Source organism: Kwoniella mangroviensis, assembly GCF_000507465.2.
Source record: "Kwoniella mangroviensis CBS 8507 chromosome 1 map unlocalized Ctg01, whole genome shotgun sequence".
Lineage (NCBI taxonomy): Eukaryota > Fungi > Basidiomycota > Tremellomycetes > Tremellales > Cryptococcaceae > Kwoniella > Kwoniella mangrovensis.
Genome location: NW_027062533.1, coordinates 8,763,910 through 8,791,034, shown reverse-complemented (window position 1 = coordinate 8,791,034; position 27,125 = coordinate 8,763,910). Strand labels below are relative to the sequence as shown.

The 27,125-nt window shown below is 46.0% G+C and overlaps 11 protein-coding genes across 11 annotated transcripts; all 11 read right to left on the bottom strand.

Annotated features, from left to right (window-relative positions):
* Window positions 1-434: 434 nt before the first annotated feature.
* On the bottom strand, window positions 435-2,220 carry I203_103322 (uncharacterized protein; the record flags this gene model as incomplete). The annotated part of the gene is made up of 3 exons (XM_019149297.1): window positions 435-1,514; window positions 1,626-2,066; window positions 2,128-2,220. 3 exons carry the CDS (start codon window positions 2,218-2,220, stop codon window positions 435-437), a joined length of 1,614 nt encoding a protein of 537 aa, XP_019001322.1.
* Window positions 2,221-2,726: 506 nt separating this feature from the next.
* On the bottom strand, window positions 2,727-3,191 carry I203_103321 (uncharacterized protein; the record flags this gene model as incomplete). The annotated part of the gene is made up of 1 exon (XM_019149296.1): window positions 2,727-3,191. One exon carries the CDS (start codon window positions 3,189-3,191, stop codon window positions 2,727-2,729), a length of 465 nt encoding a protein of 154 aa, XP_019001321.1.
* A 1,823-nt stretch (window positions 3,192-5,014) lies between these two features.
* Window positions 5,015-5,944, bottom strand: I203_103320 (uncharacterized protein; the record flags this gene model as incomplete). The annotated part of the gene is made up of 1 exon (XM_019149295.1): window positions 5,015-5,944. One exon carries the CDS (start codon window positions 5,942-5,944, stop codon window positions 5,015-5,017), a length of 930 nt encoding a protein of 309 aa, XP_019001320.1.
* A 746-nt stretch (window positions 5,945-6,690) lies between these two features.
* Window positions 6,691-7,707, bottom strand: I203_103319 (uncharacterized protein; the record flags this gene model as incomplete). The annotated part of the gene is made up of 1 exon (XM_019149294.1): window positions 6,691-7,707. One exon carries the CDS (start codon window positions 7,705-7,707, stop codon window positions 6,691-6,693), a length of 1,017 nt encoding a protein of 338 aa, XP_019001319.1.
* A 1,760-nt stretch (window positions 7,708-9,467) lies between these two features.
* On the bottom strand, window positions 9,468-10,265 carry I203_103318 (uncharacterized protein; the record flags this gene model as incomplete). The annotated part of the gene is made up of 2 exons (XM_019149293.1): window positions 9,468-10,147; window positions 10,247-10,265. The coding sequence occupies 2 exons, from the start codon at window positions 10,263-10,265 to the stop codon at window positions 9,468-9,470; spliced, it is 699 nt and encodes a 232-aa protein (XP_019001318.1).
* A 687-nt stretch (window positions 10,266-10,952) lies between these two features.
* On the bottom strand, window positions 10,953-11,657 carry I203_103317 (uncharacterized protein; the record flags this gene model as incomplete). Its single annotated transcript, XM_019149292.2, has 1 exon — window positions 10,953-11,657. The coding sequence occupies one exon, from the start codon at window positions 11,655-11,657 to the stop codon at window positions 10,953-10,955; it is 705 nt and encodes a 234-aa protein (XP_019001317.2).
* Window positions 11,658-12,630: 973 nt separating this feature from the next.
* I203_103316 (uncharacterized protein) lies at window positions 12,631-13,422 on the bottom strand (the record flags this gene model as incomplete). Its single annotated transcript, XM_019149291.1, has 1 exon — window positions 12,631-13,422. The coding sequence occupies one exon, from the start codon at window positions 13,420-13,422 to the stop codon at window positions 12,631-12,633; it is 792 nt and encodes a 263-aa protein (XP_019001316.1).
* A 476-nt stretch (window positions 13,423-13,898) lies between these two features.
* I203_103315 (uncharacterized protein) lies at window positions 13,899-15,427 on the bottom strand (the record flags this gene model as incomplete). The annotated part of the gene is made up of 8 exons (XM_019149290.2): window positions 13,899-13,919; window positions 14,007-14,187; window positions 14,249-14,344; window positions 14,400-14,425; window positions 14,477-14,563; window positions 14,661-15,089; window positions 15,149-15,200; window positions 15,252-15,427. The coding sequence occupies 8 exons, from the start codon at window positions 15,425-15,427 to the stop codon at window positions 13,899-13,901; spliced, it is 1,068 nt and encodes a 355-aa protein (XP_019001315.2).
* Window positions 15,428-15,462: 35 nt separating this feature from the next.
* On the bottom strand, window positions 15,463-16,035 carry I203_103314 (uncharacterized protein; the record flags this gene model as incomplete). Its single annotated transcript, XM_019149289.1, has 1 exon — window positions 15,463-16,035. The coding sequence occupies one exon, from the start codon at window positions 16,033-16,035 to the stop codon at window positions 15,463-15,465; it is 573 nt and encodes a 190-aa protein (XP_019001314.1).
* A 336-nt stretch (window positions 16,036-16,371) lies between these two features.
* I203_103313 (uncharacterized protein) lies at window positions 16,372-19,073 on the bottom strand (the record flags this gene model as incomplete). The annotated part of the gene is made up of 6 exons (XM_019149288.1): window positions 16,372-16,442; window positions 16,507-16,596; window positions 16,666-17,472; window positions 17,554-18,159; window positions 18,240-18,379; window positions 18,448-19,073. The coding sequence occupies 6 exons, from the start codon at window positions 19,071-19,073 to the stop codon at window positions 16,372-16,374; spliced, it is 2,340 nt and encodes a 779-aa protein (XP_019001313.1).
* A 724-nt stretch (window positions 19,074-19,797) lies between these two features.
* I203_103312 (uncharacterized protein) lies at window positions 19,798-26,240 on the bottom strand (the record flags this gene model as incomplete). Its single annotated transcript, XM_019149287.1, has 24 exons — window positions 19,798-19,929; window positions 20,010-20,082; window positions 20,145-20,302; window positions 20,382-20,439; window positions 20,507-20,741; window positions 20,809-20,938; window positions 21,017-21,492; window positions 21,559-22,122; window positions 22,178-22,334; window positions 22,399-22,541; window positions 22,601-22,827; window positions 22,880-22,970; window positions 23,035-23,220; window positions 23,292-23,330; window positions 23,390-23,498; window positions 23,562-23,879; window positions 23,952-24,202; window positions 24,267-24,296; window positions 24,350-24,671; window positions 24,772-24,860; window positions 25,001-25,294; window positions 25,379-25,646; window positions 25,819-26,031; window positions 26,115-26,240. 24 exons carry the CDS (start codon window positions 26,238-26,240, stop codon window positions 19,798-19,800), a joined length of 4,689 nt encoding a protein of 1,562 aa, XP_019001312.1.
* Between the last annotated feature and the right edge of the window lie 885 nt (window positions 26,241-27,125).

The window sequence follows — 27,125 nt, the reverse complement described above, 5'->3', positions numbered from 1 at the left end:
TCAATGTTACCATTGGAGATCAAGTTCAAGATGGTTTTCATCTCTGTGACTGCATGCACGATATCAAGTTAACATCCATGAAACGTATTGAAAGGATGTAAGCTACATCGTAAGACCATCGACAAAGGATGTTAGCTATGCTTACTATTGATGCTATTGGTTTGACCTATTTCAAAAGATACTCAAGACAAGATCTGCAAATCTGCAAATCTGCACATCAGTTTTGATGCAGCACAGACACAATCTTGAGGCTATACATCAAGGGGTCATCATACATACGGCAATACATATTCGCACCGAATACACACTTTGGGTAAACGGGATTTATCGTCTATACTACACACATGAGTATTACTAGACCTTCCAGAACGATATGTAAAAAGCTTTATCAAGGTAACAACTGTCGTATTTCGCGATGATATATGACAAACGTCCTAATCCTCTTTCCCGTCTGCGCCACTTTTCTCTATGCCCGCTTTTTGGCTAACCATAAGTGGTGGTGTACCCCTCATCGCTTCCTTCTTGTCTTTCTCACCTCCATCGATCAAATCAGTGTGCTCACATTGAGGTTGATCGCCTCCATTCATGGTAAGTAGCTCTTCCACACTTAACTTTACTACCTCTCCGTCCAAGTTGGGTCTTTCGTCGGACTTCTTCGCGCCAGAACCCTGACTTCGAGCCGGGGATGGAGTTTCCGTGATCGCAAGCTTTGTCTCGTTGGAATCGGTGCCTTTTGTCAAGTCATCATTTGTCTTTTCGATATCTACCGTATTGGCAGGAGACGTTTTAGCCACTTCGATATTGGTTTCACATTGATCGAGGTCTTCACCCCTGGATTTCATATCATGTTTGTCATCTTGCGATGATCCGGGTGCCACTCTGCCTTCTTCCTTCTCCAGTATGTCGATCATCTTCTGGCTGCTCTTGCGATATCTGTTTCTATCGTCTTGATACTCTTCATCAGACGAGTCAAGCTCCAGAGTCTTCTTACCAGCCAAAGCAAGTTCGTCCAAAGGTGTACCAGCAGGTAAGACCACATCATCCGAATTGTCCGAATCATCCGAACCACTCGTCTCATCCGAGCCGGAAGAAGTATCTTCCGAATCTGATTGCTCTCCCCGCTTTGATTGAGGAGAGTGTTCAGTAACATCTGAGGTGTCAGGATTATCTGGGTTCGAGGAAATACCAGTGATAGGAGTGACTGCTCTATCAGCCCGTCTCGGCAAGTCTGGCGTTCTAGATAAAGGAGGAGAATCGAGCTCTGCCAACTCCGCTCTTAATTCCCTTGCCTGGCCGGGTGATATGGCTGTGGGAGATTCTGAAGATGCCGGCTCCGGATCTGGGGAGATACTGGATTCTTCGAAACCAGTTTCGGTTTCGGTCGGTGTATCGGCTGGTACACTCGTGGAAGGTGAATAAGGTGATCCACCAGAAACTGACGTATCATCGGAAGAAGTGCTAGAGGAATCGAATGGCGAGTCTTTCGTAGCTATGATTGATCTTGATCTTAGTCGCTAGGTCCGGTATTTTTGGCATCAGCAATGATCTTCACTCGCAATCAATATATGCCAAGCGATCAATCCTGCAAATTGGGACTGGCCCAAAGACCAGTCTAGGAAATTTACCAGAGGTTCCGGTCTCACCTCATTCTCCAAGTCATCATCCAGCAAGCCGACCAAGAACCACACAATCCATCCAGCCTTCAACGCCGACCACAATGGAATCACACTCAGTATTAAGTCTTCTCCTACCAGCTTCTCGAAGATGCAAGTCGTACTGTAGATCACCCAATAGTCCAGCCATTTCTTCAATTTCTCTTTTCGGACGAGATTCTCTTTCTTCTTCAATCCAGGAGTGTTCGAAGAGCTTTCGGTGTGTCCGAGAAACTGTAATGTATTGTATGAGGCTGGTATGAGTCCAAGAGCGTTTGTAAGACTACTGGACGAATCAGAAGGGTTAAGGAGGATGACGGAGAGTCCAAAGATTAAGGATGCTTTTGCTAATACCGAGGGCGGTCTGTCGACGTGGTCGCTTATATACTTCAGTGAATGGCATCTGGAGAGTTTCTGTGGTCAATCGGGTTGCGATGATTAGCATCATATATGCAGCCTATGAATGTCTACTCACCTCATCGTTTAGCCCGTCCGATATACCTGATAGGGAATTGACAATTTTGTGAACAGAAGGCGTATAAGTCTCTTTCTTATTTGCGAAAGTCATGTTGGGGAAGAAAAGCTAAGTATATCTGATAATAGCAAATCCTGACTTTTTTGTGGTGTTCTTTATTGGTATTGTATCTCAGATCTACCGAATTTGTTTTCGAATCTGTGATCTGGCAATCGATCATTAGACGTGATGTATACTATAAATCAAAATAACCGAGAAGAAACGGATGCAGTGACAGACTTTCTTTCTGTTGTATTAAAGCTTGGCATGGTATGGGCGGTACACAGTGCAAAGACTCTGACATGTCAGTTCGCACCAAGACCACTCTTCATTAGCATCTCCTCTGATCGATCCTTTGAGGATCATTGACAAAGGGGGGAATACAAAAGAGCAAACAAGATCGAAATGTGGCACTTGGCAAAAGTTGTGCACACATCATGAGATGATCAATACTCAAAATCCAAATCCAATATCCATTCATGCTTATCGATCATATTTCCACATTGGGACCCCTTACAGTCTGGATCCTTGGTCCAAGGAGGTCTGAGGGCTACCAATGCTCACCGATGGATTCTCCTGCTGCGTCGTGATCTACCTGGATCTGAGGATCTCAAGCGAGAACTAGGTGTTATGACAGTATAAGAAGGTTGTCGAGAAGCATTATTGTAGAACCATGCACTGGCTTCACTCTCGCCTTGACCAAGTAGCATACCTCGGGTGGTCTCCGGGATGATGTTCTCCCCATACAGGGTATCGATGATCATCGGGAGGTTGAGGTATTCTATGAAATCTTGGACGGTCTCGCTTGTCTTATCTGGAGTGATATAGTATACAGCATTCCTATCAGGTAAAGGCAGAGTATTATCCGAATCCTGAAGGAGTTCCGAAGGTCTGAATCGAATGAGCATTAGAGTAGACCTCTGAAGCCCCTGCCTGATGTAAGCAGTGTTCTCGTCTGTACACTCTGTAAATCCCCCGCTAGCATTTATCATGCAGGTAGTGGTGGTGGGGGCAGGAGTGCCCATGTTCGTTGCGGCATGATAGGTCTCTTGTGGGATATATTGTATGCGAGGGTCGTGAGTGCGATAATCTGTATAGTCGTGCGACCCTTCTGAGCCGTTCATCTGCCAGGGAAACATGCGGAGATCTGTGTTTGGCAGGCAGCCGGTCGGTTCTTAGGGATTGTTCGAATATGCTTATGCAGTGTATTTAGTGAAGTGAATCGCAGGGAGGGTCATTCTTTTATATGCTCAGGTGTCAAAGAGCATAGCTCCATCCACACTGGGGACTATGTATTGAGTCCGTTCATCTTCGAACAAGGGACGACGTAAAAAGGAGCTACGTCCAAGATTTATACATGTCATCGATGTAATGACAGTCCTTTGAGCACCCTATTGCTTCTCAGGCAAGGTTATCGGCTCCGAGATGCGGCAGCAGTCATCACAAGCTGGAGATCAAAAATGAGCGTGCCGGATCGGTGAGAGCCATACGATGGACCCTGATTACTGACCGTCAACCATTCCGAGAACAGACGGTGGAGGTCCTTGGGATTCTAGCCTGTCACACCATACATACAACATGGTATCATCGAAACCTTTTGGAGCCTTTCTGATCGATCACACAACAAGAGCCTCGATGGACGGCGTCAACCTATGAACTGCCCCTGAATATTCCGAGCCACTGTCGTGGTTCTGCTCTGTTTCCCTCAACGCCAGTCTACTCTCATTGTACCATCTTCTCGCTGATGCCTGGACGGAAGGAATTATCGACTGAATGGCAGAGCTAGACAGCTTTTCGTCTCGATATATGCAGCTAACCAAGAGAGGCATGTTCAACGACTCGAGAAAATCCGGAAGACTACCATGAAACAATTCTTGAGGAACCTGACAATACGCTCTTTCATGAGGTATATACCGATAGATACCCGTTAATATGTTTGATGAATATTTGTACTGATCCAAGACTGATTGAGCAGGGATGTCAAGCGTGAGAACCCTTGTGGTGGAGGTCTTGGGACAGACCCATATGGTGTGAGACCTGTCTGCCCGACTGCCAGCTGTTACCGGATAGCGCTCATAATTCCATCCTTCAATATTTGTATCATCTTCTTTCGAGTATATAGATGGCCGTTGACTCATTCTGGGGCGGGTAGCTGTTGTAGTCTTTTCAGGTCTCTGAGAGTAGGCGGTATACCGTGCATACCTCCACGTGCTTCGGGGTATCTCAGCGTGACGGGCTTGCAGCTCTATTACTGGCGCTTGAAGGGCGGGATGAGATCAAACACATAGTAAACGTGCTGGTATGATGACGCCTTCATGATGCTGTTGTGGCAATAACGATAAGCTTTACGCCTACAGTCCAAATGAAATGGATCCTAAGGCTCCCTGTAGCCGTCGGTGGAGTCCCAAGAACGAATCCTTTCTTTGATCCATCTTCTCATTCCCATAAACAGCAAAGTGGCAATGCTCAGAGAGAAGGGAGTGCCTCGGGTAGAAGCGTTGGCGAATAGGAAGGCATCTCCACCGATGTGACTCGATCGTGATTGGACTTTGCTCTGATTGCGCCCGTCAGCCTCTTGTGCTCAAATAGCTTCCGACCATTCAGCCACATGAGCTCGTCAGGTAACAGAATCGTGTCATCGTCACATCGCTCAAGGTCAGGGCGATCTGTATCCTACCCACCTCAATTCCTACCAACATAACGAGTGATAAGAGCGCAATGCATCTAATCCATGCCTATGAATATACTTAATACCAGATGTCAGCTCTTGGCCAGTGGCAACCGCACATCACGCTGCACTGATCACACAAAAACGACATGGGTAGAAGTTCGCCGTACCACCAGTATATCAGCATCCCCAGCAGTCGAGCTCTCCGCATATGTCGCAGAAAGGCGGAACTCGAGGTGCTGCGGACCTGGGAGGGGGAGAAAAGGTTGTGTTACTACGCCTTCGTGATGAGTGACTACCACCTTGATAGTTGTGGAGGTATTCTCGCCTTTTCTGCTCGCTCCAAGTTTGAGCCATTGACATAGCCGTTCTTGACCTTGCGATCTTGTCGTCCATGGGGATGTCGGGCAGCATGCTATCAATGACCTGTGGGATTGTCAATGATGCCAGCCACTTATCGGGAGATTCAAGAAAGAGTCTCTGAGTTTCTACTCTGTAAGCGATTGTGCTTCGCGGGACCCAAATATCTGTAGATCCTCCGGTAGGCAAGCTGGCCCAGATAGTCTCTTGGGGAAACTCCATGACCAGTTCACAGTTCCAGTCTTTATGAACACCTACTCGAGTTGTGACCCCGCGGGTGAGATGACGCTTGGTTTTAGACCTTCGAGACAGCGCTGGTTGGCCCTCATATGGAGGGGGAAGACCTATGTACGAATTCCACTCCGCCGCTTGCCGTTTCTCCTCTTCATCGCCCGCTAGTGCAGTGTGGTGATCGTCGGAACGAGGGAGTTCCCATTCGTCATCCCCTTGACCTGTAGCCATGTTTTGCTTCCTGTACAGATGATCGGTCATCATATCGTACAGTCGATCATCATGCAGCTCATTCAGGTCTATCCCAGTTTTATTAGCCCATTGGCGGAATCGCTGTAGCATTTCATCGACAGTGTATCCTGTGGCAGAGGGGTTACCATATTCGTCAAACCGTTGTGGCTCTGCTGAGTTGGTTTGCGTTTCACTTTGACCTGCGGTCTCATCCGAATTGCGATCAGTTCCTCGGGGTCTCCTCGATTCTCGCGAACAGCTTCCGTAACGATCAAAGTGACTCTCCATGTTGTATCTATGATACGAAAGTGCTCAAGAGGTTGAAGAAAGATTCTACTAAATCGTGACCCTTAAGGATCAAACCAACACGCCATTATATATGCATCTGACTATATGTATCCACCGACCTGTGGCTCCAACCGAAGCATAGGAACACTTTTACTTCTTGCTAAAACCGTCAAAGGGTTACATCACAAAGGACCTTCGATGTGCAACCTTTCAGCACCACTAACCGGAATCTCCTTTCTAGTCTGACGTACAATACAGTTTGCGTCCTCAGTCTTCTTCATTGTTAAGGCGGGCGCTTGTTCTCAAAGCTGTTTATTCAGCCAAGAAAGTTGCTTTGGATGCTGGCGCTGATGACATGTACATATCTACACTGCCTTCCATACGAGCTCACCACCCCTCTGGGCACTAGTCCGGTTACAGTAGTCAGACGAAACCCTGCAGGGAGTTCTACGGACTCCAAAATACGACTTCAACTGCCACAGAGACATTTTTATATCTTACATACGGTGGGAATACCCACGATCCGCCATGCAATCTGATTGATCCTCTTTCACCTCGTCGTATCACCTTTTTGAGCCCAAGCAATTTCGTGGTAGCGGTTGGTGACTCGGCACATGGACAATTATGGGTCATGGCTGGGCTGTTGAAGTCACAAAATGCATAGAAATATCGTGGACAGAATCAATGTCTGGTACAGAATCGTTACTGCGTAACAGGTGTACACTAAGTGAGAGTCTCTGACTTGTCTACAGCCCAAGGTGGTCAAGGGATTCAGCCAGGCAAGCGGCACAGCTTGGATTGTAGCGAGTGGAAACGGAAATCGAGCCATACTTTCTCATACTTCTTTCGCGATGGTAAGCAGACATTTCGTCGCAGGCCAGGCAGCCGCTACTAGGAGCGGGACCATATTGTGGAGAACCATGGTAGTCGTACGTTGGAGGATACATGTGACGTGTTCCACCAAAGTCTGCTGAAACATATGCCGAGGACTGACCATACGGGCCATTAGAGTACACTGATCGTGATGCTCTGGACCTCGATACTTTTGCCCCATAGGCTCGTCTCCAATCTCGGGCTTGTTGCAGGGCGTCTTTGGACATTGCAACTTTGATTGGTTGAGGTAGCTCCGGATACATTTCGTGCAAGGCTTGAAAGAGCGTTAGATTTGCCAGCCATTGCTCCTCATCTTTTTTGGTGGAAGGTTCTTCGGGATTGTATGAGGCCATTGTGTTCACCTTATAAAGTAATCTAGTGTCAGGAACATTGAAATCACGCGCACGCCCATGTACAAGAGCAGTGAAGGTTTCGCTAGCCAGGTCAATTTGCATCGTGGAGTTGGCACCACGATGAACAGAAATAGCAGCATGATGAGAGCCATCCTGTTCTACTTTGAATTTTGACCTTGCGGATAGGACGGACTGGTGTTCAAAAGGAGGAGGTAATCCTATATGACTATTAGCTATCTTTGCCCATTCCGTCTCTTTTAAGTGCCTCTCGAACAGATTTCCTCCGCTTTGGCTCCCCGTAGAGGAGTAATTGGGACGACCTCTACCTGACTGCCCATGGGGAACATTGGTAGAAGGAAAGGTAGAAGCTCTAGGGGGAGGGCCAAAAGAAGGACCAGATCTGGATCGGGCCCCTTTAGCGGCTCGGCGGCTGTAACGAGGATCGTTGTCGGAGTGATATGCCCTATCTTCGCCTTTGTCATCTTCGTATGGATCAAATCCATTGTATGATTCAGTGTCATCATCGTGATAAACCATTGTGGCAATCGAAAATACTAGTACGTGCCACCTTAATGATCGAATTGTGCTGTACCATCAGTGGGTTGAGGGAATTCGGTACCATTTTAAAGCCTTACCTTCCTTGTTGTGACCCTGTCTGATCACTTATGAAGCAGGCAGATGTCATCATCCTACATGTTATCAGTATGACTTTCGAAGGAAGGATTCAGGTAAAGGATTCTGGTATTCTGAGCTTCTTCGGCAAATCCGTTGGCTTCCAGTCTTCTGTGTGCAGTGCAACGTTGATCCGTCGTCATACCTATACGTCGTGTCTGGATTACCCCCTCCCTCGGATGATTTAGGCTGAGGTATTTTGCATACGAATGAGCATCATTCCTGCACTCGCTGCGGTGAGATTTCACTGAGCCCTAAAGGTGTGAAACCTGAAACTACTATACTGTAAGTACACGTTTGTGGCAAAAGCTGAACGCTTTCCTTCAATCTCAGTTGACCTACCCCAAAAAGTCGATGCGGGCTTTTCGCCAGGATGAAATGTCAGTACAGTAGTATTATTTTGTAATGAATTTGTAACCAATCTTGTCAAGTGGTGCAGAACATTTCCGGCGATTCTCATCAGACATGCATCAGAAGCACAGAGCGGCTATGTGCATATCAAAATGATCCCAAACAAGCACGCTCATTCTCGGCATGTGTTCAATACGTATGCAAGCTGTGGATCGATTGGTCACAGGATATTCTTCAACCGTAGTTGTAAATAATTGTAACGGCTCATTCTGGTGAGATCTCATTATCGCGGAGCGACGGTACCCTTTCGAGCTCAAGTGGACGAAGACTCGCAGCTTGAGTATGAGCCCCTGCGACTGGGTCCGCTGGCCGTACGTCAACCAGGATGATTGTCTGAAGAGTATCTATATTGTCTATTCAGAGTCATGGCTCAGAGCTTGGCCCGTGTTGTTGCTGGTGATCTGCAAGCTCAAGGTACTGGGCATCCTGACCCTGTAATTATGTCTAATGCTCAACCCGCTTCAACACAAGCGATGATGTCGCAAACCAAGAAGCTTGGAGATTAGAGCCCCTGATAATGGAAGGACGAACATTTTACCGGACAATGCCTTTGCTCCAGTCCTTCTGAGCAATGATGAAGCCAAGCTTTACCTGCCATCAGGCAATCATATTTTCAGCTTGCAGGACTAGAAACGGAGAGGACTGAAAGCTTCTCACGAGGCAGCCAAGCAGTGACGGATCATGCTGATATGGTGGAGTAATAGTAGAACCTCAATGTTTTGGCTTCCCACTTCGATGCTCCAGTATGGAGCATAACGCAATCAGCATTCATATCTAATCCTGAACGCCGATGGGTTACATCTCAATCAGGTACTTTTGACTCCTCTCAGACAATACACCCCGCCCCTGTGCTCAAAGATGGTCATCCCTGGTTCATTCGAGATTCCATACGAGCATCGGTGCCAATGATGAGATCGCCAATCCAGCCTTTACAAAGTTCTGCTTTCGGCAGGGCGGTATAAAGGCACTGTGCGGTTCTGAATGCAATGGTACTACGAAATGGCCTCCTCTTCGCCCGTATAAATTCGCGTCATCATCATCATCATCATCATCATCGTCCTCGTTGGGAGGACCGATGGAAGATTCAATACTGGAATCAAGCGCAATGAATTGAGTACATCCATAATATGTAAATACATTTCAAACACTGAACACTGTTTGTAGAAGTGAGACCATGTTCAGCCCTTCAGGCTATCAAAAGGGAGAGTAAGGTCCTAGCCACCACCAAAGTATCTGGGGTTGTTGGCCGCACGCATGTAACCCCTTCCCGCAAAGGGTCGTGACTGGCCATAGCCATCTCCGAATCCAGGTGGCAGGTTGACATGATGTCGGTGTGAGTCACCTTGTTGGAAAAACTGCCCGTTCGAAGTCATGGATGGTGTGATACGTATCGAACCATCTAGACCTGGATTGACTGAGCTTTCTGGTCCGATGCCGAAAGACCAAGTTGCGCTTCTGACCGGTTCTCTGGAGGGGTTTGTCACATTGCGTCGGAAGGTATGAGGTGGCGGTCCCTCTTCACTGTCGTAGTCATAGTTGTCATTATCAAAGTCCCCATAAACGTCATCAGAGTAATCTTGATTATCGTAGTACTCATCGTTGGTAGGAAAAGGGGCTTGGTGTCGCTCGCCAGGACCCTCGGTAGGAGTGGGCCCCTCGAAGGTATGTCTCCTTCGTTGCGCACCCCCGGGAGCAGGAGGGCTGCTCAATTCAGGTGGAGCTCTTCGAGATCCATTCAAAAAGTCGGATCTACTTGCTTCTTCAAGAATTCCTGGATGAATTCGACCTGCTTGGATGAGGCGGTGTAGCTGTGTCAAACTCTCCTGCAGAGTCCGGCCCTCCTCATCACGGCCTTGTCCGTATCGATCAGTGAAGAAGCGGGAGAAATTCTCGACTATTGTGTGAGGGTCGTATCTGGTCGATCTAGCGGGTCTTGCAAAGAAGGAGTTATAATTGTGGGAACGTCGGGCGCCGTTGCCAAAGCGTGACTCACCATAACGACTGAAAGGCATAATGCTGATTGGCAATCTTAGAGATGTGGGATGGATGCAAACAGCATTTAGACAGGAACAACGATCTCTTGTTCGATATTTATGAGGTATCCTCCTGAGAAGGTTGAGCCACTATCAAGACAAATAGTGATATTGCATGACGAGAAGATCCGATCAAGCCCACGGCACTTTAAAGGAGGGACTGTTCGACACGATCCGTCGATTGCGTCGCCTCAAGGGAGATACGTCTTGGCCCTACGTCATCATGTAGTGGCTGCGGAATTGCCGACCTTCTCGAGACAAAGCAGCTCCGGAACGCAAGTTCTTGATGTGACGTACTACACTCTACTACTCATTCGCGTTGATCAGATGAGTGTGGCAGTCCCCCCAGATGCCGTCCATGTAAGGTCAGGGCGCTCTACCAAACAAAGCTCGACTGTCTTTTGGTCATGATTGATAATCTATGCTTAAAGGGATCGGCTTCACGTACAGACATTCAGCCTTCTTAGTGATACATTATATGAGGTATATGCTGACCATTTAATTTTTAACACAAAAATTGCTGATGCCACCATGATTCAACACAGAATGGTCATTGAGGTTATGCATCCATAAATCTACGGGAACAATCTTCCCATCTGATCGCGATCAATCAAAGGGTTACAAAATTGACCACATTACAAAATGGGATACTTGCAGCATTCTTGTCTAATGATACCGACCACATCTCGGGCAGGGTCCAGCAGGGAACCGTCCCGACATGATACTGAGAGTGCTCCTGACGGTGGGCACGCGTAAGAAACCCAGGTGATCTCCGCGAAAGTAGTCCGATCCGTCGTCCGAATCATAGTAACGATCGTCTTCAAAGGTAGGATCATACATTGATAGATCCTCGTAGAGATCGTCGAATCCATCTCGAGGGTCGTCAAGAAATCCTGGTGCGAAGCCTCCGGTTGGCCTGCTGTTGGGCATACGTCTGGGTCCATTGGAAAATGGTATACTTCTACCCTCATAAGGATTTCCAGCCTGTCTGGAAGGACGATGATAATCCTCCGTAGCTCGATGTGGTGGGCCGTAATTGCCACCAATCGATTGTTCAGCGCCCCGACGACGGCGACGGGGTCGCTGTCTTTGGCTATTTCGAGTTCCATCTGTAGTGGGAAAACGGATCAGGGGACTAGAAGTGTCTGTATAAATCCGATCATCCTCTGCAGGGTGATTTCGTCGTCGGACAAGTGCCATGTTCGTGCTTTGGTCTCGAGAACCACTTCCACGAGTAGGATCTGTACTTCTCCGGATGATTTGCATATCTTGAGAATCGGATAAACCAGTCAGATCAAAAGTGTTGGAAACTCTAGTTGTAGGCTGATCATCTGTACTTGTCCGGTTGCTTCGTTGCCAAGGTGAAAACATGACGATAAATCGGTCTGGCGATAGCTATCCCCGGAAATGCTGTAAATGATTACAACTCTGGCAAGATGAGGGAATCTATTCGGGCCAAGAACGTTTTATATTGTTTTGGTATTCATCAGACGTACATCACCCAAGTGATGGCTGTGACGGCGATTTTGGTAACGGGAGTATCGAACACAGTTCCATGAAAAGATGTCAACTTCTCTGTAGGTGGAGATGTCATATATCATCCTCACTCCTTTGTATGCTTCTTATGTCAGTTATCACTTGGACAGACTCAAACAGCTAATCGAACGGGATTGCCGATCTCGTTGGCCATCTGTCATCAGATAACGAACCTCTTTGCGAAGAATGTTCCATGGAACGCGTAAATGATCGAGGATGATCGAGGTGTACAGATGAGCAGTGTAATGAGATCGCACGGAAGCTTCTTAACCGAGCTCCTCAGTTTTCTCGGGAGTGACTACTCATGGTCTAATGAGATCTGAAATGGCGTGATTTCCGAAGTTGAAAGAACGAATATCTTTTTTCCCGCAGAACCATGACTCATGGGACATTCGTATTTGTCACTGCTTGGGGGTGCATCTTTCTCCTGATTTTGAGAGAATGGCCTTGGGCTTTTTTGCCAGCGTCTGCCCGCAGCCTTCTACACTCGATTTTGGTGACATGCACCGCAAGTGGTAGTAATATCCGATCTGTTACTTTCATCACAACCCCTGACCTTTTATGTAAATGCATGCGCCACAGCTTTCGTATACATATATGTTATCTTTGGTATTATATGTCATCCATGGGCAGACCAGTCTTGTGGTGTATCATAAACGGTACAAACGATGTAAAATACGATAGACTAAAATCCATTTGATTACCGCCAGTCCTATTTGGCTGCAGTACAGTGCCTCCGCATATACATCACCAGGGTCACGGAGATGATCTGCCCCTTGTGCTCGCTACTCGTATGAACACGAACTTACTACCTTCCCCTACTCCTTATGAATGCTCCTTGACCATTTGAACGTCTCCGCGTCTCATATTTAACCTTTGTGCTTCCAGGTCCCTTGTCCAATGGGCTAGATCTACGATGCGATGGCGATACAAACAGGTCCCCAACGGCTTGGAACACAGATCCAATAAAACCTGACGACTGGGAACCACTTGATCTGTGTGATCTGGCCGAAGTCCTGTGAGATGGTCGGCGATAAGAGTCTGACCATGTTGATCGTCTACTACCTTTACCTCTAGATGGGAAAATGTCATATCCATCATCATCTTCATATGGAGGATACGATTTTCGTGCTTTCGGTGACTTATATGTAGAGAAATTCGGGTCAGTCGGATGATGATGATTGCTGTTATCATGCTTGAAAGATCGTGTTGGTCCAGATGGATAAGGAGATTCATACCCGTTAAGTTCAACAGCTCTTCCAGAGGTGATGTAATCCACGAAATCCATATTTAGCCTTTCTCTCGTCAGCCGATCACTAGCATCGTAATTCTCGTCGAACCATTCTCCGAATCTTGACTGCCATTCGTTGATGGTATGTCCATCGGGATCTACCTGACCTCGAGAGTTGTATCGCAGGTTGCTCGATGCTGGACGAGGACGAGCCCGAGGCGGCGTAGCTCTTGGTATGTTTCCTGGAGTAGAAGAAGAACGGGTATAGTGATTTCTACCATCTCGTGGGACGTGTATTTCCGTATAGAAACCATTGGTGGTATTTGCACCAGGGAATTGAGGATGTGAGCCGGATCCATCAAAGCTCATTGCTTATCGTTCGTGACTGGAATCAGTATTGACAAAATGTGCTTTGGGACAGGAGGATGATATGGTGTTCAGAGCTCAAGAAAACACCAAAATGTAGCAAGTCATTGTACCATTCACTTGAAATTTGAGCATTTGATGAAAAGCGTGAACGATTGGCACTAGCGATATGTAGTCTGACGTGTAATTCGGGAGTATCTTCCCTTGTAACCTTGGGAAGATATCAATGGAGGGTTTTCAGCATTTGTCGCAACAGCAGACACTACGAATATGAAAGGAAGTTTGCCCGCCACTTTTTTCGCGACATCATTGGTGATTTCTTTCACGGCTTAGCCGTTCATTCTTGTGGTACTTCTACCGGCTTCTTGATGATTAATGCGGTGATTGAGCATTCATGACCGTTACCAGACGTTCAGTCTATGGGAAGCTGTATAGTACTCAGACGATGTAAAGATACGCAAATGCGGCTCCATACTGATTCATTGCGCCTTCCCTTTCCACTATAGAAGCAGGAGAAGAAAACTCGTCAATCAGCAGGAGTTACCTAAGGGACAGAGAGAGAGTCTTTATGGGACTCTGACACTCACAATACCGGTCAATCCATGATATGATACTTTCTTTCCACCACTCTGCCAATTTTCCCATCCTGATCCAAATAACCAAGGATCCTGTCCCTTTTCCAGCAGATCATACCCCAGAGATCGAACGCGAGATAACAACTGGCGTATAGCCTTATCAGGGGCATGCCATGCTTCTTCCTGCAGGATCCTACATGAAGGTAAGTACGTAAGCTGTACAACTATCCACTGAACAGATATGTCGAACTTACAGAACATCGCCTACTCTGACTGGACCGCGTAATACTCTCAAATCCGAAGGGGTTACACCGTATTGTACGAGAAGATAGCGAAGGACAGCATCGGTACTATGTATTCAACAGATAAGTTTCGAAGCTCCAAATCGGTCAGGTCTCAGCTCACAATGGACCAGGACCTGTAAGCTCGAGCTATGTGAGATTCATAAGCATTGTGACACCATCTGACGGGACTAAACCCACCGGCCCAAGATCCTTTGCCTGACCACCATCCACCATGCCAGCGATAGTCGCAAGAGTGTCCAGCATGATCGGATGGAATGGTTTCGACTACATCAGCAAAGCCCAGCGATCAGTGATGGAATCACCTCTGGCAACGGGATCGTGATGAGACGGATCGTGTACACTTAATAATGTATGTACCCACAACCAATAAGTTCTGCACCATCTCCAAGCCTCTAGGGAAACAACAATCTGGCCAGCTTCGCTTGAACCTCCACCAAGTCCATTGTCTCCACATGCCTAGTGTCCTTCCTATCATACTATCCCATTCGACGGCTACTACTATCGATATCTCGGGATTCAGTATGGTAGTTGGAACACGGTCTATCTGAGGGATTGGTGCTCGTCGAGCACGAGTGTAATACGGTGGAACGTACGAGGGGAGAACATCATCAGCCGTACTGTTAGGAGGGATATGTAGGCCCCCTTGAGGATAGGCAGAGACCGACCCTCGGTTAGCAGGACCATTGTAAGTTGATGAGGAAGCTTGCATGATGTGTCTCGACAGGATCTCTATATCGGAATCGAGGATGGAGGGAGCGCCTAGACCCCATAGATAGGGATGTGATATGGGCTGCATCGAACATTTAGTTTCAATATATACTGTGCGAGGCGAATTCGAAAATCACTCACCATGGTATCAGAATCAGAGTATATACCCCCCTTGACAAACATCGACATGTATCTAAATACTATCAGTAAATTTGTTGACATAGGATCTTTAAGGTAGACTCACCTGAAGAAATCCGCTCTTAAAACGCCTTTCTCGAAACTACCCCACAACCTCTGCCATCTTCCTTCCCCACTTACACCTCTAGCCATTTGTTGAGAGGTCCATTCCGACATGAGCTGATCCAGCCCATCATCATCGGGCACTATTACTTCCCACTTTTCTCCATCTTTGGCAGGCATTAGCCATTCCAGATCCTCTTTGTAGCCTATTTCCTTCAGAAGTCTCCTCGATAAAGGAAGAGGTAGAAGACTCTTCCATAAATCGAATCCTTCTTCCACACCATCGGTACATTGGGATGAGTTGACCAGACGGTAGCTGGGAAGTGATTGGGTCTACTTTTGGCAGGTGCACGTCTGAGCAGATCTTTGAGTGCATTCCTCGCTCCGGTTTGTATAGGTTCAGGTGTGTTCTTAAAGTAATCTTCGACGAATCGACATAGTCTTCCGACATATCTGTTCAGGTCCGGATCAAAATTCGTACTTCCATCAGGAAGATGTGTAGGTGCTCGTAGCTTTTCAGCAGTAGCTGCGAAGTGGAAGCCTTTCTGCTGTAGTGTATCTAATCTAGCTTGACCGTATATGTGTACTAGTTCTGCCAGCGTCGCATGAGACACAGTCTTGTGTATTTGTGGGTCGGAAAGGGAAGAAGGCGGCGTGTAGGTCCCAAGTGGTAATGACAGGTAAACGATCACGACAAATATAACCAAGAGGGTCTTGGCGGGTGCAGAGCTGCGCTGAGTGCGATCCAGCATGCGGCTGCGGGTATTGCGAGGTAAAAAACTGAGCATGATGGGTGATCCATCGTTGGTGATGATGGCGAGTGTTGTACATATGGACATATGGGATGCAACATGTTGTCCGTGATACGTGCGCTGACTCTGGTGGGCACAAAGGATATGCGATATAACATACCTTTGGAGATGGGTGGGACCGTGCACTCAGCAGCAGCAGCAGCCAGCACGAACACAGCATCCACACCTGAAACGACCCTTGCTTCGTTACCGTACAACCCTGAAACACGCCGATCAAGGCCGACACCAGTGAAACGCGAATGTCATGTATGTATTTTAGATGCATGACATCTTACGGTCAACTATGAAATTTTATCTACTGGACCTTCGTTCTCACTGGGGTCCTTGAGCTTGCATGGCTAACAATTTGATCACTTGCACCTCACCATCCGCCAGACCTTTCACTACAAATCACGTCAAAATCAGCGAAATACCGTACATGCACTACACGGCGGATTCTAAACTCACTGAACCAGGTCTTGTAGAATCCTTCATCACCACTGACAATCTTGTTGTCCATCGCATTTAGAGCGTCAGAAATGAATTGGCCGGTGAAACCTATGCACCAGGATTACATCAGCATATCAATCTTATCATAAACTTCTTTTGTGGTGAAGAAATACCCACCTAATCTGGAATTATCAAAAGCAGCAAAAGTCTTAGCAGCCTTCCAGCCATCCGAGTATCCTTTAGCTATAGCAGCCTGTTCTGGTGTGTACACTACGGCGCTCTCATCCCTTCTGGCCTTAGATTTCGATTTGATGGGTTTGGAATGTTTTCGAGAGTGAGATCGGGCCGAACGAGCCACAAATCTATGTCGTTGTAATTGAGAGGATAAGAGGAAGGCTCTTTGGGGTAACGAAGTAAGACCCAATGATCGCTTCTGGGAGGAAGAGAGTTGTTGTCTTGAGGAGGGGATGGTGGCCGTACCTGATTCTGAGCGTGAGCCTAAGGCAAAAGCAGCTTGGGCAATATCACCGGTGTCCATTGAGGCTGGAGTAGGAGTGGAAGCGACTGGCCAAAGAGTAGTCGTGGTCAAAGTCGAATCATCGTTAGTAGATGAAGTGGCTTCACCGGTGGTATCAGCTGATGCAGCCGCTGAAGAAGCAGAATTGGAATCGGGAACGGAATCGAACTCGGTAGTAGCCAACGCCTCAGTGACTTGATCGTATTCCGGATCACTAGCTCCCATAGCGGCCAACCAATCGTCGGTTGTGGGTGGCGAATAGTCGTTTTCGCTTGATGGGGATGAAGTACCGAATGATAAGAATGAAGTGTCGGTAGTAGGGTCGTGAGGTGCGGAGGAGGCCACACCACCTTGGATAGCTTGGATAGTAGATTTAGGGTACGAGTAGAAAGTTGATGGAAGGGTGTAACCGACAGCCGAGGTGAAACACCAATTTACGTCTGAAGCACAGTTCTCGGTTTTATAGCCTGTGTCATGATAGTGTCAGCTGAACATAGCATACTATACTGGAGGTGAATAATAATGCTTGGATTCCAGATTGTACTTACTCCAGAAACTGTATCCTGCAGTGGCATTCGTATAGCTCTCCATTTGACCAGTACAGAAAGATCTCCTATCCGCCTGTTGGTCTTGGGAATTCGAAAGTGCTTGACCCGATAGTGCACAGGAGAACTCGTCAATAACAATGTTCCTTCTACCCTCATTAGAAGCACCAATAATCTGCTGCGACAAACCTCCCTGTCCAGGTTGGAGTGAAGCAGTAAGTTGATTGGCAGGGGTGGCTTGGGAGTTCTGATCGCCGAAGACGAAGTACGAGTGATGATCCAAAACGACGAAATCTTTTCGGGTCGATATGTAATCGGCAAATCGGGACATGTCAAAGGCGTCGTTGAGATAGAAGGGAAACACAGAAGCTTCTGGTGAAACTTGTCTTAACACGCTCAATACTTGAGTGTAAAATGCTGGAAGTCCATCGACGTTACTTGGTTCGTTAAGAATTTGTATACCAACCACGTTATTGACCTTGACGAGCTGTTGGGTGAGGTAGGTGAGGATGTTGATGGTGAGTTGAACGTTGGTAGGATTGTTGAATAGGTTTTGTTGACCGTCTGACACACCCGAGTGAGCTTGGCCGTTCTGACTTCCAGGTGCACCTACATTCAGATACAAAGAGGATAGATGATAAGTATATACCTCGGACGTTCTTGATTTTCATACGTGTTTATGGGCTCACCATGAAGATCGACTAATACACCTAGACCATATTTCTCGGCCCAATTGATAGCTCTTACCACCCTAGGCCACGAATTGATATAAGCAGCTGAAACGGATTCGAAAGCTGTTCCCTGACAATAAACCGGACCGAGTGACCAACTGCATCATCGAACTCAATCAGTATTGCTCACTGCTCACCTCGATGGGCCATATGAAAGTAAACTTACTATCCAATAGGTAACCTAACCGTATTTATACCAATCCCAGCTAAATACTTAAAATCATCTTCTGTGATCCACTCATCCCAATGTCTTTCCAACACTTGTCTAGCATTATCTACAGTCCCCCATCCATTGGCGATATCAAATTCTGCCTGTTTATTCCCACTGGCACAAGTAAACAGGGAAGGGTTCATCCATTGTTCTTGGACGAACCATGATCCCAAATTTACACTTTGCTGTTGTCTATACCTATAGATCAAAGCTTTGTTCGCATCGTACGATGCGAAGGGCTCCAGGATGACTGGAGACGGTGGTGAATAAGGTGTGAAGGAACATGCATCCTGGGCTGATATTGTGCCGTCCCCTGTGGAGGAAGTGTCATCGGTTGATGAGGTAGCAGTGTAATTGTCGGAAGTGGAGTTGGCGTCATCGAAGTTGACAGCAGCGATTAAACCATTCCCACCGCCACCTAATAATCCATTTAGCGTACCTCCCGATTGGACACCGCTGACGACACTTCCAGTTGAATCTAATAGACCTCCCGCTAAACCTCCTACGAGAGGTATAGGCTTGGCGATGGAGGATACTAGTCCCAGGGTAGACAGGACTTTCTGCAAGTCTATCAAGACCATTTTAGAGGTGGAGTATTTGAGGTTATTTGAAGGAGAAGGGATATAAGATTATATGGTGTTTTGTTGGTTCGATTTTTTTTTCTTGTTTTTGTTCGAAAAATGTATATTATAGAATTATAAAGGAGACCGGCTCCAAGGTGATGATACAACTGTAAAACAAGTAAGTGAGTACAAGTAAAATACACTTCGATCACGTCCAGACGTGTCGGGTTTATTAGAGAGAAGAGGTGAGGAGGAAGTTGGTGGACCTAGTGGTGAAGAAGGGAAATCCACTTCATGTCATCTCACCTGCATATATATACATCATGTCATCTACATGCTTGATTACTTGCACTCGTGCATGGCTCGTATACTATGAAGAGAGCTTATGTGGCAGTCGAAGACACCTGGCGGAATGTCTCAGATCGACTGGTCATTTCGATGCGGACCGACCTGTACATGGGAATTGGCACGGAGATGATCCCGGTCCTCGCAGAGTTGGCTAGCAAAGGTTGCGAGTGAATCAAGTGACAGATGACAAATGGACTTGAACATGATTTTACATATCCTCATACAAATGCGGAGATGCTATTTTGTAAATCAACTTATTACCGAGTATGAAATTGTATTATTGTGAGAAAGGAGGATGATCGTTCTGTTAGATGTAGCAAAGATAAAAAGATGGAAATTTGTGTTTTCTAGCGCGACTTGTATTCTACCATGTTGTAGTAAGCTTATCGCTCGTTTATATCTCGTCTCCAGCTGGTTCACTCTTAACTTCAGTCTTAACTTTTTTCTTAGGTCTTTCTCCCGAAGGTTCAGCTTTTTTCTTAGGTTTGGCTTTTGATTTCTTAGGGATTTCAGCGGGTATTGTGCCCTACACAAGTGAAACGTAAGGAATGCGTCAGTATCTCATGATATATATCCGTATGTATTGTTAAGATTAACTAAACTTACCACCATCTTTCCGTGGATTTCCATCAATTTTGAATAATTAACACCTTGTCTGGGCCAGAAGAAAGATGCGAAACTGCAGAAGGAACACCAATCAGCATCACGATCCGGCCTTTGTTTATGATGAAGATAACTCACACCCAACAATGTTTTCTCCATTTGTTGGGATCTTCACCACTCGATTGTTTCTCAGCTACAATCTCATCTATACGCAGACCTATACCTGCCAGACATTCTTTAAGAGCGGCAATCTTATCTTCTCGACTAAGATTCTCAGTTCCAGATTTAAGCTTTTTCTGTATTATACAAGAACAAAAAAGACAGACGCATCAGCCAATTTACACAAAGTTCGTCTGTCTGGGATTGTGTACTCACAAGATGTTTTTTAGCTGGTCTGAGTAGTTCCTTAACCGCATCTTCATCCATTGACTCGCTATATCAACCGTAATGTTAGCTTCTACTCTCATCCATTTACTTCGGTCGAGAAAAAGGTAACTTACTAGCTGGACTCATTATCCGAATCCGTATATTCGGGGGTTTTCCTTCTTTTACCTTTCGCTTGTTGTTCAGCTTTGGACGTCGCCGCACTGATCGCGGGACTGGCTTTACCAGGAGCGATAGGAGGTAAAGGAGGATGTTCAAATCCGAACCCTTCTTTCGTGGGCATATTGGCAATGACAGCTTGTTGTTCGACTAACATCCTTCGGTTCTCCTCGTATTCTCGTATCAGTCCACCTAAAATTACAGAAATCAATATAAACACCTAGTCTGAGCTATTGCATATGAATGATTGATTACTTACAGAGGTAATCACCCCTTCTAACCAGATGGATAGGTCCAGGTATACCAGGTTTAGGTGCATTTGGATCAGTCGCCTTGACAGATTTGGGATCTTCAAGGAAAATCTTATCTTTCAGACCAAGTTCGGGGTCCTATGATGTCAAGTAGACACTCTCAGCACCGCCATGTTCCATTTTCTCTGATACAGTATGAAATGATGATCCACTCACCTGAGAGATAGTTTCCCAAGATCCAAACCCATGTCTCCAGATACCGACCAACAAATGCGCGTCATCCTGAATACTCCATTCCACCGTCCAGTTCATTGTAGGTTTCAGACTATCATACGGGATCTGATACCTCGAAGTATCTTCTATCCTCTTGAAATGTTCTACCAAAGCTTTCAATTCGTAATACCTCGCTACGACAGTTTCGGCATTGATGGCGGTGACACTTTTGTATGTGAATAATATAGCCTTTTGTCTCAGGGATGAGCTAATGGGTTCACCCTTTTCTTGTAAATCCCTCAAATGGGCTTTATGGGAAGTAACGGCTTCTTCAGCTTGAGTAATTATATCTTCACATGTCTGGATGATGACTACTCGATTCTTAGCTTCGAGTTTAGCTTCTTTCACAATTGGGTCGTAACGAAGTCGGATATCTCCCCATTTCTGTATACCTCGGATAAGAACTCGCAAGTCTCGTTCTGTACAAGCCATCCATTCAGTCCAGTCATCCATGATTTCTTTTTACACAATGAAGATAGACTCACCCTTCAGCTCTAAAGCACGTTGAGCAGTAGTCTTTCTAGGCTGAGCGGTAGCAGCTTTAGGCTTCTTCGAGCTAGGTGACCCGGGTTTACTACTCCCGCCTTCAGCATCATCAAAGTCCATCCCCTCATAAGTTCCAGGTGGTCTAGCCGCCGCTCTCTTGCGAGAAGTCGAAGCTTGGGCCTCAGCAATCTGAGCGGCTTTTTCCTCTTCTTCAGCTTTCGTGCGTTCGTCCACAGGAATAATATCATCCCACGATAAGTCATCCGCATCCGCTTTGACATCTTGAATAGCCGCAAATTGTGATAAAAATCCTTCTCCACCTAAGGATGTTCCTCCAGGTTGGGCAGCAGATTCTGTATCGAACGCATCGGCCTTAGTCAAGATATCATCTAGATCCATTTCTTCTAGTTTCTGCTTTTGAGCATTATCATCGGTCTTGTACATGTTCTGTGCACCGAATTTGAGAATGGCCGAGAGCTCTTCCTTGGAGAAATCACCGTTCTTCTCCTTAGGAGCACCATTACCATTGATGTGTGCACCAGTGGTATCCATTTGATTGATGACTGAAGACATCGTTAGTATTGCTCGAATGCTAAGGCTCATCTGCGGAAAACTCACTGGCATATTCTAAGATCATCTTCCTCTTCGCTCTTTCAAGTATATCTTCTTCGATCGTACCCTTTGAAACGAATCGATAAATGCTGACATGTCTTTGTTGACCTATTCGATGAGCTCGAGCCATAGCTTGCAAGTCATTCTGAGGGTTGTAATCGGACTGAGAAGAAATCACATCAGCTTTTCTTCACTTTTTGACCTCGGTAAGTGACGTCCATACTTACATCGAAAATGATGACGGTATCGGCAGTCTCTAGATTGATACCCAACCCACCCGCCCGGGTCGATAACAAGAAGGCGAAATCAGGAGAACCAGGAGCGTTGAAAGCTTCGATTGATTTCTTTCTCACATCAGATGGTACAGTACCTATCATTCCACAATGATTAGCTCATTGTTTCAGCGCTCTTGGTGATAAAAGCACTCACCGTCAAGTCTTTGGAATATATATCCTCTGGCACTCATGTAATCCGACATGATATCCAACAATCTCACCATTTGAGAGAAGATCAGAACTCGGTGACCATCCGCTTTCAATCTGGCAAGTAATTTATCGAGAAGTACCATTTTACCAGAGTTCATGACTAAACCTTTGAGAACCTCGTTAAGTGGCTTGTTTCGATCTTCAGCTCCATCGAAAAGATATGGATGATTTCTGCAATGTTATTAGCATCCTACCAGCTTTTCTGTAAATAGCGATGACTTACGAAGCTTTTTTCAATTCCATAGCGACATTCATCAGACTGACTTGTTGCGTACCACCTTTACTTAGCACAGCAAAGTTCTTTGTCAAGATATCTGAAAAACATCAATCTCAGAGACAGCATATGCCAAGCTGGTAACGCTGAAAGGCAGAACTCACTCTTGTAATAGTGAGTTTGCATAGCAGACATTTCCACTCTGAGGATCTTCTCTGATTTAGAGGGCAATTCCTTGATAACATCCTTCTTCAATCTACGCAACATGAGTGTACCCAGTTTCTCATGAAGATCTTGGATTTTGGATTCTTGATCGGCGTCATTCAGATCAAAGTCATTGGCCAATTGGACTGTAGCGGAGAAAACGATTCAGGTTAGGGTGTGGTGAGCGGTAAGACATATCTCGCAATAGTAGACTTACATTTTTCAGGCATCAGGAAATGCATCAAGGCCAACAATTCTGCATAGTTCACGAGAAAATATCAGCTGTATCTAGCGATGGAGACAGACGCAGCTCACCTTTCACGTTATTCTGTAGAGGTGTACCAGTGATTAACAACCTTGAAGCAGTCCAGAAGCTCTTCAGCGCTTCGTACAACTGGGATTCATGGTTTTTCAATCTGTGTGCCTAATGACCGATACCATAGATTATCAGCTCAAATCCCTGTAGAAACAGAAAGCTGTCACTTACCTCATCAACAGCCAAACTTTGCCATTTGATCTGTTGCAAGTCCTGCCTGTCTTTGAGGATAAATTCATACGTGGTTAACAAAACGTTGAACTTCAAGTTCTTTAGCGGTCCAAATTCGAATTGTCTGATGACCTCTCTGGATCTCGCCGAACCCATATAACAGATAACATTGAGGTCAGGTGCCCAAACTCGGAATTGCATTTGCCATGCCGATATGGTCGACAGTGGTACGACTACCAAGAATGGACCGTATTGCCTCTGAGTGTGGAATAAGTAGGAAAGGAAGGATACGGATTGGACTGTTTTACCTAGACCCATCTATTTCAAGTATGACATGTCAGCAACCATACCGCATTCCGTCATAAAGGAATACCGAGGCAGTGAACTCACTTCATCTGCTAAGATACCATTCTCTCCTTTGGTCCAGAGATAAGCTAGCCAATTCAAACCAGTCAATTGGAAAGGTTTCAAAGCACCACCGCATTTGAGATAATCTGGATCTTCGGGAATCTTCTGATATGCAGGTCGGTTGTTGATGCCGTAATTAATCGATTGAGCAGGTACAGTATTTCTCGCTGCTCGTTTGTGGAAATCTTCGATGGACTCTAATGCACCTGGACACTCTTTCATTTCTTCGTAGGCTGGTCATGGTGAAGACGTTAGTATATCTTTTCAACATAGTAATCAAAAGGACCGATCGCTTACATTCCCACGTGCAATCCGCGTATTGAAGGTCTACAAACAATGTCAGCGACGTTTCTCAACACGATTGAACATAAGACACTCACTAGACCATTTACAGAAAAATTTTGTCAGTGTTTCCTGCTTCTCGTAAGACCATTCTTCCTTCTCATCCAAAACCCTTTCGATCGTCTTATAACTCTCTTGCAATTCCCTTATACGTTCTTTATCAATCTCATATTGCTCCAACTCCTCGGAAGTAGGTTTCCAAGTTTGTTCAGGTGAAGGATGATGATACTGTTGATCCAAAGTCCATATCTTGTTTATGTAATTTTCAACTTTCTTAAAGCCTTTGTAAGTCTTCAAGAAAGCGTAGGTCTCATCGGTATTGTGGATATGCGAGTAATTCTTCCATTTTATGTGGAATCGCTAAACGGCATCGAGATGAAAAGTCAGCTTGAACGGTCAGCTTGAACGCTTTATAAAACGGTCAGAAGAGTTGTAACAAAAGCAAATTTTGGTTACTTACCAAATTCTCCTGAGGAATATCTTTGGGAGCCTCTTTTCGAGCTTCATCACGGTAATGATATAACACCTGATCGATCTCATCCGCTTCTTCTGCAACACGAGCAATTTCAATGATCAGCTATGTTCCTCCCTTGAATACAGAATGATCACGCAAAATCGTTGAATACCCTCCGACAAGATGTATATGTATACATGGTTTGGTTCTCTGCTAAGAACACTTCTTCACTCACCCTCTTCAACTCCCGCAGCACCGTAATATTCCCCTTGTTCGTCTTCACTCTCCTCCAATCCGTAATCTACATCAGCCTCATTGTACGTGACCACCTTTTTCGCTGCGCCTCTTCTCCACGCGCCATCAGCCTCGGAATAAGGAGTATCCGGTGTACCCGTCGTCGTCCTTCCTCCTCCGCCGTTTGCAGTGGACGCACCAGACTTGGAGAAGAATTTCTTCTTGTGCGATTTGGTACCGTAATCTTCGTCGGATGAGATGGATTTCTCTTTACGCATGGGGAATGATGCAGAAGCTAAAGCGAGGCGAAAGGTGGTGTTTTAGTACTATGATCCCATTCGACTTACATTGAAAACAATCGAGATATCGCTTGACTCACGTTTCTTCTTCTTTGGTGGACCCGCACTCTCCCTCCTCTCACTTTTCACTTTCGCTTTTTTACTACTACTCTTTTTCTTAGATCCGAAAGAGGGATCATCGTAATCTTCGTATTCATCCTCATCATCCTCCTCTTCTTCTTCGACATCGTCATCTTCTTCCATATCTGCATCTTCATCTTCGTACCCTTCATCTTGCTCTACGTCTGCCTCTGGTTCCTCGTCGGAAGAAGGAACTTCTTCTTCACCTTCAGAGGGGTTCTGCAGTGCCTGGGTGGTTCATAGATCAAGATCAGCTCCTTGTTCACATCGAGTCTGTCGTTGAGGAAGGAGATTAAGGTGTCATGAAAATTAAGCCGGAGCCAGATGCAAAAGGAAAAATGAAACAAGCAGTGGTTGAAGCTTTCAGAGAGACAATAATATGCCGGAAAAAGAAACCCACCTGTTGACCATTCTGATGACTGCCATCCATATCTACATCGCTACTACCATCCGCATCTTGCCCTTGAGCCTCTGCATCTTCTCGAGGTGGTTCTTGAGGCTCAGGAGTAAGTTCGTCAGAAGGTGTCGAGCTTCTGGACGCAGATGCAGATGCAGGATTGGAAGGTAAATTCAGAGTGATTTTAGTTCCAGAGGAAGGTGGTTTGTCGGAGGTCTATAGCAGATTGTCAATAGTCAGCTTTCCGACACGGGCCAGTGTGATCTCAGGTGAATGATAAAGGTAGGAGTTGAACTCACATTGCCATTCTCGACTGATTCACTGGGAACTAGCATCGATGAAGGAAGGTGCTGTTCAGCGGTGGGAGGGTTTAAGGAAGTAGATGGTTCGAGGGGATGAGAAGGAGGTGCTGGTGAGGAGTCCATTATGGAAGAAGAAACAGAGAGGTGATCGACTGATTGTGGAAATGTCTAAATCGATATAAAACAGAGCGCGATCAGCGATTGTCTCTTGATACCAGGAAGATGCCTCAAGCAAATAATTTGCTATAGATGGATATGCATGTTGTAGGATTTCGTCCTGCTTAGGAGATTATGCATTGTACCCAGACGTGTGATGAGCATAGACACGAGTTGGACGGAGGAAGGTCAATTTGGTGACAGGAAAACCCAACCCAGGCAATCCCATTATATCCTCTTACTTCTACATGTACGCGAATTTACGCGTTTACTCTCCCAATGTTTGATTTCTCCTGCATCTTCATCTTCGCCTGAGCTGAGGTATCCATACCCACTGATAGCCTGGCCAGGGGATATCTTCTTAGGATAGACAACACCAGAATACCTCCGCCATCACATCGCCTTCGTAGGTAGATGTTCACCCAAACCCTCCTCGTTGCTATCGCATCTGGTCTAGTATGAACAATCCTGCTCACCTATGTATAATCCCTCCTAACCCGCTCAGCAGAGTATCGATTTTCTCTTTTACTCGATTGAGCTCTTTCACGAGCGAGTATGGGTTCCCTTTTACTCTGACAGCCCCACTAGGCTAGTTTGATTCGATATATGGGTATCTTTCTGCCTTAGTCCGGTACGGTGCGTTCGTTGATCGCTGGCTGTCCAAGCTATGTCCAATGTAAATGAAGGTGGTGTATCTCCATATGTATCTCAAGTACAGCAATGATGAGGGTGATGCTATTGGATTGGGTTGGGTATGGAGTGTGACTGTGACTATGACTGGGTGGACCCTTGACCACTGCTACTGTGGGTTACGCCGCTAAATTCCTGTTTTTTTTTACTTTACTCCCTCTG